Source organism: Gallinula chloropus (assembly GCF_964237585.1).
Source record: "Gallinula chloropus genome assembly, chromosome: 4".
In the NCBI taxonomy this organism is placed as follows: domain Eukaryota; kingdom Metazoa; phylum Chordata; class Aves; order Gruiformes; family Rallidae; genus Gallinula; species Gallinula chloropus.
The window spans coordinates 19,860,573-19,873,804 of NC_140088.1; the positions used below are offsets into that span (position 1 = coordinate 19,860,573).

The 13,232-nt window shown below is 38.4% G+C and overlaps 1 protein-coding gene across 2 annotated transcripts in view; it reads right to left on the reverse strand.

Moving 5' to 3' along the window:
- PPP6R3 (protein phosphatase 6 regulatory subunit 3) overlaps positions 1–11,850 on the reverse strand; it is a gene marked incomplete at its 5' end in the record, with an annotated part of 37,087 nt that extends 25,237 nt beyond the window's left edge. Inside the window, 10 exons of one of the 2 annotated variants that reach the window (XM_084263304.1) lie at positions 1,916–1,980; positions 2,468–2,617; positions 4,241–4,393; positions 6,575–6,704; positions 7,363–7,476; positions 8,072–8,184; positions 8,437–8,502; positions 9,008–9,145; positions 10,041–10,227; positions 11,621–11,850. In XM_084263304.1, coding sequence (XP_084119430.1) covers positions 1,916–1,980; positions 2,468–2,617; positions 4,241–4,393; positions 6,575–6,704; positions 7,363–7,476; positions 8,072–8,184; positions 8,437–8,502; positions 9,008–9,145; positions 10,041–10,227; positions 11,621–11,847 — 1,343 coding nt within the window. The remainder of the gene's footprint in view (positions 1–1,915; positions 1,981–2,467; positions 2,618–4,240; positions 4,394–6,574; positions 6,705–7,362; positions 7,477–8,071; positions 8,185–8,436; positions 8,503–9,007; positions 9,146–10,040; positions 10,228–11,620) is intronic. The other variant, XM_084263305.1, reaches the window with a different exon arrangement.
- Positions 11,851–13,232: the final 1,382 nt, after the last annotated feature.

The window sequence follows — 13,232 nt, forward strand, 5'->3', positions numbered from 1 at the left end:
TATAGGGTCAGCATTGGATCAAGAGCATTGCTTTCCAACCAAATAATCTGAAATTGGATCTAGAGAAGTAAACTTTCCATATTTTTCTCTAATAAGAGTTTAACTGCTGATTAAGTTAGCAGTTCTCTCTATATGAACTAGGGATCATATGAGAGAGCACATTTTCCCAAATGAAGTCACATGTCTTCACTCACTTCTCATCCTCATTTTCAAGCCAGTTAACATTAGCCATATATTTGCTATCTGATTCACATCAAACAGGAAGAGGAATACTTTTGGGATTAGAGCTTTCTCAATACACCAGCAACACTATCCCAATCAGCTATTTCAGTATTTTGACTCTACTGCGTTAAGCTTACTTACAAGCCTTCCAAGAGCTGTTTTACCACCCCAGGTGAAGACTGAGGGTTTCTCTTCCCACTATGAACGCAGTTGCAGACAGCATCAGCTTGAAACTTCCATCCTTTCAAACACATACTTTTAGAAGGCATTCCATTGCCTTTTACTGCCTACAAGTCTGTAGCTCCCTAATATGCTTTGATGTGTTTATGAATAATTTTCAATTGCTTATTAGAAAAAAGTATTTACTGTCCTCTCAAAACTTATAGTATGTTTCTGTACTTGAAGATGGGTAAACTTTAAAGATCATAGCAATACCTTATACAAGGCAAGAATGACAAACTTGTGTTCTCAAATGGTCATCGGAAAAAGCATTAGAATACTCCCAAAAAAACAGTAGGAGAGAAAGCCTGAATGCAAATATTAACACACAAGTGTTTTTAGAACTGGTCACTGTTGCAGTTTTGCGAGGCTGGGCCACTGAGACGGTTTTTGTAAGCAGCAGTTACAGTTTTCTGCCAGCTTCACAAGTGTAAACTTTGGACAATTCAAGCCCAAAGTCATGGCTAGAGACAGTCATAGTGCCTCTGAGAATCACATATAGGAGAAAACAATCCAGAAGTAGCTGCATTTTGCCACCGGAGAAGGGAGTGCGAAGATGTAACGAGCTGTGCAGACACCAAGGCCGGGAAAGGGCAGGGGAGGAGGCAGCCCAGGTGCCAGAGAGAAAGATGCCCCTGCGGCCCATGGAGAAACCCATGGAAAAGGCTGAGACCCCACCTGCAGCCCGTGGAGGGGCTCCACGCTGGATGGAGCAGGTGGAGACATAGAGAAGATGCTGTGACCCTACACTAGGATAAGCCCCTGCCAGCACTTGCAGCCATGAGAAGAATCAGAGACACAGAGATGAGCAAGAGAGAGTTTTGCGTCAGAACAGGTTTGCTGGGGGAGGCTTATAACCCTGTAGAGGACTGGAGAGACACTGTGATGAAGAGATAAAGCCCTGCGGGAAAAGATTCATGTTGGAGAAGTCCGTGGAGGACTGTCTCCTGTGGGTGAGACCCCACGGTGCAGCAGGGGGAGGGGGTGTGGAATGAATGCCCTTCCCCCGCCCCCAGCCAAGGAGGAAACCAACTTGCAAGGGACTGACTGAAGCCCCCATCTCCCAGTCCCTGCGAACGGGGGGGAAGAAGGGAGCAAAATTCTGACTAGAGTCTGCTAAGAAGGGAGTGGTGGGGGGAAAGCGTTTTAAGATCTGGTCACGTTTCTGATTCTGGTTTTCACTGTTCTTTGTAGTGTAGTATAATAAATCAGATAGTTTTCTTTCCTTCACTCTGTGTTGAGTCTGTTTTGCCCATGTCATTCGATGACAGGATGATCTCTCCCTGTCCTTATTTTGACTCCTGAGCCTCTTAATATATATTTTTTCCCTGTCCAACTAAGAAGGGGAGTAACAGACTGATTTTGGTGGGCATCTGGCCTCCAGCCAGGGCTAAACCACCACAGTCACTCATTCATTTTACAATTCAAAGTCTCATGTAGACAACTGCAAGGAATAAGAACACCAGTTACTTACTGTTTCTTCTCATTCATCTCCCAAGCTTCAAGTATCCGTTCTATTAATTGGCACTTAAGGAAGAGCTATCAGAAAAGCAAAATATGCTTAGTAGCAGAAAAGTGGAACACCAGTATACATTATAGAGTTCGTTTTGACAAATTTAAGTCTTAACACAACTAATTTCAGGTTCAAGATAAATATTTTCATGAAAGGGTTTAAAGTTCAGAAGCAGCAGTCAGATCTCAACTAGAAACCTAAACACTAAATCTACTCCTCTCTACAGCTGTTGAGTTACTCAAATAGAAATTTTAATTCTTAGAAATAAGAGGAACTTCTTCAAGGAAAATAAATACTTGCAGCTCTGCACATATGCTCACTTTGGGCCATCAAAATCTATCCTATGGCACTTTAAGGTTTAACACCCTGAACTGATATTAAGAAAAAACAGGAAAATATTCCTATTCATTCTATACACAAAGTACAATGGGGATGAATTTTATGTAATAGTAACTGCTACGACAGCCTGGAAACCCAAAAAATTCAAGAGATTCAAAATAAACCACAACTTACATGTTTTAGTAAGAGATTGTCCCCAGTGGAATCCTGATCTGTAATTGTGCCATTATCTGTGCTTTCAAGAGGACTTGCAAGAATCAATGCAATGCAGATTTCTACTTGAGTATGCAAAAAGTTATTCCACGTATACTTAAAGAACATGTCCTGGAAAACAAATTCAACAAGGTTTATGCAATTCTTTCATTAAACATTAACAACAGTCTCAGTCCAGCACATCATTTGAATGACTACATTGAAACAAATTCCTCAAGTTGTAGAGTAAGTATTACTGTACAAGAGAATCTTTGACCTACAAAAAAGTTAATTCTTGTGCTTGATATTATCTGAACACAAGGACTATCATATTGGATCCGAACAAAAACTCAACTGTAACTGAGGGTTAACCAATAATGCACTTTCAGAGAACTAAATATGGAATGACATTCCCCACTTCCATTCTTTCTGCCAGCTGCAGACCAATGTCCCAGATTCAGAAGCATTATTTATGACTCTCAGTAGCCCCCAACTCACCTTCCAGCATCTACTATACTGTTTATAATTTGCTCCTCACTACAGTGAGATTCCATACAAAAAAAGCTGGTTTTAACCTGTCATATCTACTGCTTTTATTCTTTTATTGCAGAAAGCTACCTCAGATTATGTAGATGCAGTTTAAGACAAGACATGAACAAATACTGAGGTTAAGACACAATAACCAGTGTTTAATCAGTCACGTTCCTGGTTCTCTACATTTTTCCTCTTATATATAGGAAAGTTTTTGTCAAGCTTTATGTCCAGTTACTTTAGAGTACTGCTTCCTACAAAACTGAAATGATTGCTGCCAGAGGTAAAATTAAATTAGTTATGGAAATACATACAGCAATCGGAACATTATTAAAGCAATTTAAGTTGCATACAAAATACAGCTAAAGATCTCTAATTTTCCCTTCAGTCCTCCTAAACTCCTGACATCCTACCATAAAGATATGCTACTGGAACTACACAATTACTTTTCCTAACAGTCAAGCCTGCACAATAAAACATGTGCTGTTCCTGTGAATGACACAAAGCATCAAAAAGTTTATATGGCTATAATTACTTTTTTCCCTATTGTAGGGAAAACCTGCAGCAGAAAAATCATTTTCAAATCTCACTGAATTTAGTTTACAAATCAATCTACTTGCAAGTGTTCATACCAAGTATATTCCCTTAGCCAACAGCTCTAGGAAAAGCTTCAATTACAGTGAAGTTAGCTATTTTTATAGAAATTAGCACCTGTCTACAAGCCTAAGTTGTGCATGGATATTAGAGATGAAAACACTGCAACCATAGCTGTATTGATTAGTTGAAGGAAAAAGGAATTTTAGACTGAAACAATTTTGGGCAGGTAAAATATTTTTCAATTGCCTGCTTAGAGAAGCAGACGTTTACTTGTATTCAGAAACTGTAGTATGAAGTCTAGCATGCTTTGCTATTTTTTTAAACAGATAGCAACACTTTAATTCTTTTGTCAAACTAAACACAAAGAAGGCATACAAGCTACCAAGAATAACTGGCCCTTTACAGGACAGTGCTGAAGTAACATTTGGTGTGCCATGTGCTACTGAGAGAGAAAACGGGGTTTTTGTTAATGAAAACAGCAGGGCAATCTTGGAACCTGGTTGAAAGTTTGAGAACAAGCAAGATGAAAAAATAAGCTTAAGAAAACCTCTACACCTTTGTAAGTATATGAAGTAAGAACTATTCAGATGATCAGAGAAAAATAAAAGGGCAGCATAGAGTTCTTACCAGTATTACTCCTATGCTGTTAAGCTCTATAAGCTCCTGATTCACACTGCTCGTATTCGTCTGTAAAAGGCTAGATATTAATCTAATCACATTTAAACGTGTGTTTCCCACAGGTGGGTCCAATACACCCCAGGTTGTCTTCATGACACTTTTCTGGAAAAGGTACATACATAGCACATTAAAATACCTTAAAAAAAACCAGCTCCTCATTATTATGCACAATGGTAGAGCAATGCTTAAAAGTATATACAATCAGTCCTTGAACAGTCACACTGCCACTGCAAAAAAGTAATTTTTAGTTTAAAAAACTACAGTTTAACTCCATAGACAGGAATCACTAAAAGCAGTCACATGAAACCAATGACATTGTAAAAGCATACTGTTAACTCAAGGATTCTAAAAGTAGGTGCAGTCTACCCAGCCTTGAAAGGAATTAGTAGATTCTTCCTAGGAAATGCTTCTCACAGGTTAACCTATGAACAGCTATAATCTACATTGTTACCATATACACAAACAGCTAGGTGGACAGGCTCTAAATGCATTATAATACCTCAACAATTCTAACTTCATATACTTAAAAACAGTTCCACTAAGGAATGAGCTTCTCTGGTGTCTCCATCTAATATTACACATGAAGTAAGCTCTATCTGTAGTCTCTGAAGGAGTTACTTCCAACAGAGCAAGAATCTCTTTCCATGCACCAATTAGTACCCGTGCTACAGTCATAAGCTTCACAGTTCTTACATTGAACTCGCAGTTAGTTAACAAACCAGAACCCTTTCACTTAACTAAGTGCCAGCCAACAGGAAAAATATAGTATTAGGTAACCTAAAAGCTAAAATTCTAGTAGCAAACACACAATGAACAGGGAATTTCACAATGAAAATGTCTTCCTACCTTAAGGCACAAACACATTTTGACAAGGAGACCACTACTGCCTTCTCTAACATCAGACATTTTACCTGACCAGCACCACCATCCCATCAGAAAAATGACTGACATCATGCTAGTTCATTTAGTCCTTTCCTTACATAAAGCAAAAAACTAAGTATGCTCATTTAAATAGTGCTCAAAATGAGCAATAGATTCTATAGCTTCACTAGATGACTATTCAAATGCTAAGTATGTCCAAACAACAAAAAATACTCAAGGATCTCAATGTGCCCCTTTGGTTTATCCCTAGTCTAAGCTGAGCACTATATGGCCACTTGCTCACTGCTTTCCCCTCAGCAGGATGGGGAGGAGAATGAGACAAAGGCAAACCCTGTGGGTTGGGATAACGACAGTTTGCTGGGCAGGTGATACACAATACAGTTTCTCACCCAAGTTGCCAGATTGTCCCTGAGCAATACCACCACTCCCCACACTAGCCTCCTTTTATGCCAAGTATGACATCATATGGTATGAAATACCCCTTTAGCTAGTTTGGGTCTCTTGTCCTGGCTGTGTCCCATTTCAGCTTCCGGTGAAAATTAACCCTGTCCTAGCTGAACCTGTGACATCCTGGTTTTACTGTAATACATACCTGCCTCTAGCTACTTTGTTCTAATAGTTTCTCAGCATTTATTACCTCTTTTGAATTAGGAAGTCTTGAGGTGTCATCTTCTCCAAGCTAAAATAAAACTATGATACCCCTCCCACCCCCAAGCTGGTATTTTATACACCTCTGGTCTTTATTATCACTTTGGCCCACAGCTCCTCCACTCCTATGCGCTGTGGGAGGGTTCAGGGTACAGTCCTCCAGGTAAAATTCTGCCAGTGAAAATTTGAGTGAAGATATATAAGTGAATCCTAGATAAATCCCTATTTATACATCTTGTATTTATGTGTGTCGTTTTGATGCAAAAGATCAGTGGCTCAAGTTAAAAACCTGAAGAATTTAACATGCCTGGAGTGCAGCGTGCATACTGCGGAACTGTTCTCCCTGAGCAAGTCTACAGGAACCATGCAAGTCTCAAGTGGGCCATGACAAAGTTACAAACAACTGAAGCGTAGTTCATATTTCTTATCCAGATAGGGTACTCAAGCCAAAAAAAGGACCCGCCTTGAGAATATGTAACAAATATCTTTCCAGTGCTTTAAGAAGCAACTGCTTCTAGACTGTTCTGCCAATTAAACAAAATTTAAGCTGGAAAAGTGTATCGATTAGCACACTACATTGGCTCAGGGATAACAATAATCAACAGCAAAGCTCACATGAGCCTGGGAAAGAGCACGGGCACTTGCTCAGAAGTTGTTAAACTGGGGTTTGTTTGTTATTATAACCTGCCTAAAACACAGTCACACAGTGACAGTCTTGTTTCAATTAACTTATTAACACAAGGTTTCACTTACTTTTGGAGGCTCAAGTAAGAGTTCATGGAAGGATGAAAGTCGTGCTTTTATGGCTTCTAAAACACTTTTGTTGACCGAATAGGTTGAATTGGTCATGCCTGGAGGACAGATCTCTATATGGCCTTCAAATCTAAAACACACAAGCAAAATCTGATAATTAATATCAAAACCGGTTGTAAAACATCTTTAAGAGAGTTCTGAAGGCATGTGAAAAGAAGAGACAAGTGAAAACCTAAGTGCGAAGTAATGGTTCAACAAGGTTCTGCCAAACACCAGCCTCAGTATTTTCAGGTTTATTGTGCTTGAAACCTCCAATAGGGTTTTGAAATTATTACAGCTGTTCTTTCTCTTTTGAGGCAGATAAAGCGCTTCACTCAATTCATTTACCTTGAGCAATGTAAGCTGACATACCAGAGATGTGCTCAGTGGTTTTTCAAAGTTAAGCTGTAATCAAATTCCAAATAGTGTTTTTAAAAGTCCATAGCCACTTACTGCACTACATATTTACCCTATTTCCTTGTATCCAGAAGCAAACTGATGAAGTGTAAATAGTTTGATCTGCCAAGCGGCACTTAAACTAGCTTCCACAAAAAGCTGCAGAAAGACTGGTGAAAACATAATAAAGCCAGCCACCATCACCTGGTTTGCTCTTTTACTTTTTCAACTACAACAGGCCACAAAAATGGTTCAGTCATAAGCACACTGGAGATACTTGCTATTACTGAACAGTGGACTAGTTAAATTGTTAAATTATGCAGGCATAATTAAAGCAAAATAAGAACACTTACGTCTGTCGTCTTGTCTCAAGTAAGGTTAATAGTATTTGGATTGCACTGACTATTGCTGATTCATTTTTTTCTTTATGAAAAATATTGGACAGCAGCTGCTCTATAATTTCTTGTCTGAAAAGAAAAGCATTAGCATCAGATATAACACTACTTAAATATAACCCGTTAAACAGAAGCAGCTAGCATTTGCCCATGAAAAATTAGTAAGGGGATAACTCGGCAGTAGCTATTTCAGGCTACCAGGTACCACTAGAACAATCACTCTGCTACTCACTGCCCCAATCACATTCTCCTATCCCTTACACTGATGTAGTTATTTGGTCTAACAATCAGTGCTACAAAAACGGAGTTTTAAGTCACATCAAAAACCGTAAGGGACATGCAAACCTAGATGCATAACTGGAAAAAGGGAATAAAGAAGAATCTTCTCCGGCAGAAAAAGACACTTAGATTAACTTAAACCAAAGTACAGATCAAAGCCAAACCCTCCCATGTGTACTCTGCACATTATCAAACTGACCTCCACATGTCTAATCCCACAGACTTTGGCAACACATGAAATATTTTAATGAGACGCCCTCCCCCACCAAAAAAAAAATCACCTGAAAAGCAGAGCTTGAAATTTCTATAAGGTTTCCGTGGTCAAAAGTTAAAAATTGTAAGGTTTTTTATGAACTGGAAATAAGATCAGAAATTCAAACCAACTTACTTCTCTAGGCTTGCAAGCAGTGGATCTGGTTCCGAACTGTTCTGTACTTGCAACATCTGGTCTCTGCTTAAACGAATAATTTCACAGAGTGACTGTGATGCATTTGAATGCCTCTGGAACATAAAAACATAACTTTTCACTGTAAGAGTAATAACATGCTGTACTGTAATTCTTCATTTACAAAACGGCAAAGTTTCAAAGGGGAAGAGTAAGCAGGGGCAGAAACAATACACCCTCCCTCAAGTAAACACACTTAAATACTCAGAAAAGCGCAAGCAAAAAAACGTTAACATTAAGAATTTTAACACTACATTGTACAACTTGCGGAACAGATGGAACCAGAAGATTGTCAGACCAGTACTCACATCTTCATCTTGAGATGGGTGTACAATTTCCACAAGCCGCTGGATAATTCTCTCTTCATTTAGCCACTGTGAAAGTATTTGAGAGTGTTATTAACAATGTGTTTTCAAAGAGAGTGAATTAAATGAAATGAAATTAACAAAGTAATTCGACACTTGCCACAAGTCATACTGTTAGTATTTCCAAACAAGAACTAACAACACTTCAGAAAAAAAGCAAACAAGTAAAAACAGTGTTTCTGAGCAACTGTGAGATAGCCTTTAGGTGTGATTTTTAAGTAAACATTCTGACGGCAAAAAAAGTGTTCAGTAAGGTCCAAAACATTTTAAAATAGTTTCTGGCATTTGTGAGTTAGGTATCTAAAGACCAGGGGAAGAAACCAGAGACTCCGTTTCTAAGTTGTGCCCACCACCGCTGTGACTCCACACCAAAAGTATTGGCAGCTCCAAGCAAAAAAGACACCCCACACATCTGATATCAGCACATATAAAAAATAAATATATTGAAACCAGCAGATAATAAGCCATCTCACAGTTCACACATCATACAAATCCCATGAGGCATTTTACTTACATTTAACACTTCTTGCCGGGGCTGTGGAGGTTCTATGCAAGTCAGTAGCCGGAGCAACAAGTCCATGATAGCAGATGTTCCTATGTGCTTAATAATGAGGTCTACAAAATCATGTTTCCTCTTTAAAAAATCCACAATCTAGAAATTAAAAAGAAGTAATCTTACATTTGCTTACCTGTATTCTAGATGGTAAATTACACTAACCAGTTTCAGTTTCTCTCTGCTACCAAACAAAGACAATAAATGAGAACTTGAACACTTCCGCCACTTAAAGCTTGCAGGACAAGGCAAGCCAAAGAGTAATACACACTATTACTATTAGGGTATCAAAAGTGGCACAGGACAGATCCGTATCATATGCCTCTGGCCTCCTCTAAAGCTGAACTTGCTGACCATAAACTACTTACAACCCAATGCACAGTCAGCTTTCCTTTACGGTATGAATTACTCTTATCCCTTCTTCCTGAGCAAAGTTCAACACGACACAACCTTAACATAATACAAATAAAGAGCTAGCTAAATTAAGAGATACAGAACAGAGTAACAAACTTAATTTGCTCAGGTACAAGAGCCAGTCATTGCAACTGTTTACACTACTGGGCCACATGAACACAGTATATTATCATTCCTGAACAAGAACTCCAAATTACTCTCACCATGTTCTGTAACAATTCCTCACAACTTACCAAACCCACTTCCACTGTTTCACTTCACTCAATTTCACCTCTAACAGCTATTAATGCAAGTATCACCATATAAAATACTAATCTAAGCCAAAAGGTAAGTACTCACACACTGATAGCACAAATACCTCAGGCAAATCTGAATCAAATACATCTTACTCATCCAGATAAATTTTTCCATTTTTTTAATAGTATCATTTTTAAAAAGTGCCTTCAGCTAGTACAGAAGTTGAAAGCTCCTTTCTGATTCTGCTTTTACCTCTCAAGCATGTAGTCTTCAAGCAGAATTGCTGCACACTACAACTTTATTAGTTCACTTGTTAAACTGGGGAGCTTATGTATCTATTTACCTGTTCCGGTTTTCTGCTTATAAGAATACTTAGCACCTTGCTGAAGAAACTGGCCAGTAAAGGGTTTAGAGGAGATTCATTTAAGAGGAAACTGTAGAGTTTCATAAGTAAGGATTCTTCTTCTCCCAGCCTATCATTGATCTGTGAGACATCTGATGTAAGCAGCTCACATGATATGTTTGGGTATCTGGGAAAAAGAAAAAAAATATTATCCACCTCTCATACTTCAAATCTGTCATACTTCCAGCATTGAACTCAGAACCGTTACACTTCTGACCAAGCTTTCAAGCAGGTTTGGTCTGCAGTAATTAAGGTGGTAAACTACTGCAAGGTAACATAACTGCATATTCAGCCTACAAGCTGTTCTTTCATTTAAGAAATGGGCTACTCTGTCTTCAGTAGCAGCAGGACATCACAAGGGAAGCAGCAAAGGAAAGGGCAAGGTTTTATTATTTTATGAAATATTTTTAAATCTACCAGCCCAAGGACTGATCTCTTATTTCAGAAGCCCATTTTTTAAAAGGAAAAGTTAGTTGCAGAGAAGTTAATCTGACTGATAGTACTGGACTGATACTGGAGAAGGAGCAGTGTGTTCACCCCTTTCTCCGGTAACAGTCATTTTATTAAAAAGGTCAAAAGGAAGAGCTTCAGGATTTTTACATATATAAATATATATACTGCAATTACATAGAACCTCAGTAAACTAGTCAATGTCTGACACAGCCTGCAAAACTCGCTAGTACTGCTTCATGACAGTCAGAAGTTCAGTCCAGAACAGTGAATAATTAAACTAAGAGGCTATCAAGACCAGTAAGTTCCTGCACTTGACAGTACTATCACCCACTCACCTAAAGGCAATTTTGACAGCATTCAGCAGCTTAAGTTTTTACTAACGTACACACTTGACCCTTACTTCACCAGAAATGGTGAAGTGCTGCAAATAAGTCTGATGCTTTTTTTTTTTTTTACATACTCTTATGAAAAAAACAGCTTTCTACATAGGCCACTAAAACAGCCAAAAACAGCCAAAGTGATTTTATACAAATAGCTAGGTTGACTTTTGAGTTTGAACCTCCTCAGCAACCTAGCTCAAGTTGTGGCTATACCCAGTTCTTACAGGATAGGTCTGCAAAAGAAAAGACCAGCAATTAGACCTTAAGTACACTCTCCCAAAGAGTACTAGAGACCTTCTAATAAGCTTCTTCGAAACATCTTACCAATCATCCATAAAACAAAGCTAAGCACTTAACTATACTACCCAAGTATGGATTTTCATTAAGCTATTCTCTTAATCACAACTACAAAATTATCCATTTGAGGTTTGATTTTTTTAAGCCTCCTTTGTGCAGCAATTGGTTTTGGAAGCATTTGTGAATAAGGGGCTTCCATTTGAAAAACAAACAAAAAAATCTTATTATTTGCCTAAGTTCTACAAAGACTCTTAGGAAAAAAGCTTACTCTATAAAGATACTAGGATTGTAGTACAACACTAGCAAGCAGGGATTCAAAACACACTAGAAAATAAAGTTCTCCCACTTTCCACCTTCCCAAGCGTCCCCAATCCCCAGAAGATTTCCTACTTATATCGAATTTTTTCATCCATTTCTTGAGGTGGCTCTTCAATAATAAATGAAACTAAGTCTTCCAAGCATTCTGACTTCAGCAGAAACTCTATAAGTTTGCGATTCTGCGCTTTGCACTCTTGCAGAACATCCTCTTCATCCATCAGTTCCTTCAGTGTTACATCTTCTCTCTCTAGAAGTGTATCTATGTGGGACGACGAATGGAGATCAAATTTCCAAAACATGCTGGTCTGGATAAGAAGAATATACACAAAGCATTAAGTTAACAAATCTAATTAAGCAGTATTTGTAGTAGCAGTTCATAATTGTATTTAACAGCTTCTAACCCCGAAGGTACCTCCATGCACAGAAAATCAGTAGATGCTGACAATCAAGAGCTACAAAATCAGGCTTGATTAAAGATGACTGAATACTTCACTGTGATTTTTATAACTTTTACAATAGCCAACATTCTAACTTCCACAGTTAAAGTTAAGCAGCTCCACAGTTTTACTTACATGAAAGAAACATACTAAGCTATATTAAAGATAAGAGATTAACTTTGTCAATTTATTGAATTTGCTCTTCCACATCTTTGTTTTTTAATCTATACATCAAGTCTCAGATTCAGAACAGCTTGCTCAAGCCATTAACGGAGCTGAGAGAAGATAAAATGGGCACTGCAAAGATGCAGTAGAGTACCACCCCTGCTGTTGAAAAACACCTATAAAGGTCAAGGAATTATAATAATTTTAGCTTGCAGGCAGCACACATCAAAGTGTGTGCTACTCTCTCACTGTACCTCCGTCCACAAGCGTGACACAGGAGGAAGAACAAGGGACAATGAAATATCTTATGCAAACACATGCAGAGCAGTAGCCCAAACCACTGAAACATTGTAAAAGGCCATAGCAGAAACATGTAAGGATAACAATCTTAACCTTTCCTTATAAAATGCTTTGGCACCTCAGTATTTATTCTGTTCACAGCACCCTGCATACAGTTACTACTGAGATCGCCTCTTCTGCTAGCACAGTTATCTCAGTCTGTGATAGATCACACTCCTGCTTTCTCCTCTCATTAAACTCAATACACTCACTCCATTCCCCTCTCTCCAAAGCAGTTCTTATATGGCATTTAACCTGTGACAGTGTCAGTTGATCTCATGCGAATGCAGAATTTAAGTGGATTGAGATACTACAGAACAGTAAGAGAAACTTTTCTTTCCTTAAAATTTGAAGTAGCATAGCTTTGAGCAGTACCCATTTAAATAAGGAAAGAAATACTCCTTTAGTAAGTGCCTTCCAAGTGTGAAGGATTAATTCAAAAAGTTAATCACTGCTGTACACTAGCAACATCAGTTGCAAGGACATGTAGTTACTCTGCAGAGAATGTAGGTGAATAACACATTTTTAGCAAGAACACTCCTAAGGTGCAGGGTGTATGCAAGAGCAAGCTCAGAGAGAAGGAAACTATGCTTTGTCACACATTCTTCGAAAAATCTTCAAAATCTAAAATAGAAATCTCTCATTCTTATGCAAACTAAGGTGTAGACAGCTTTAAGCATTTTTTTCCAAGTTAAAAAGGATTCAGCAGGCACACTACAGTTACTTAGAACATCAAAATTAGT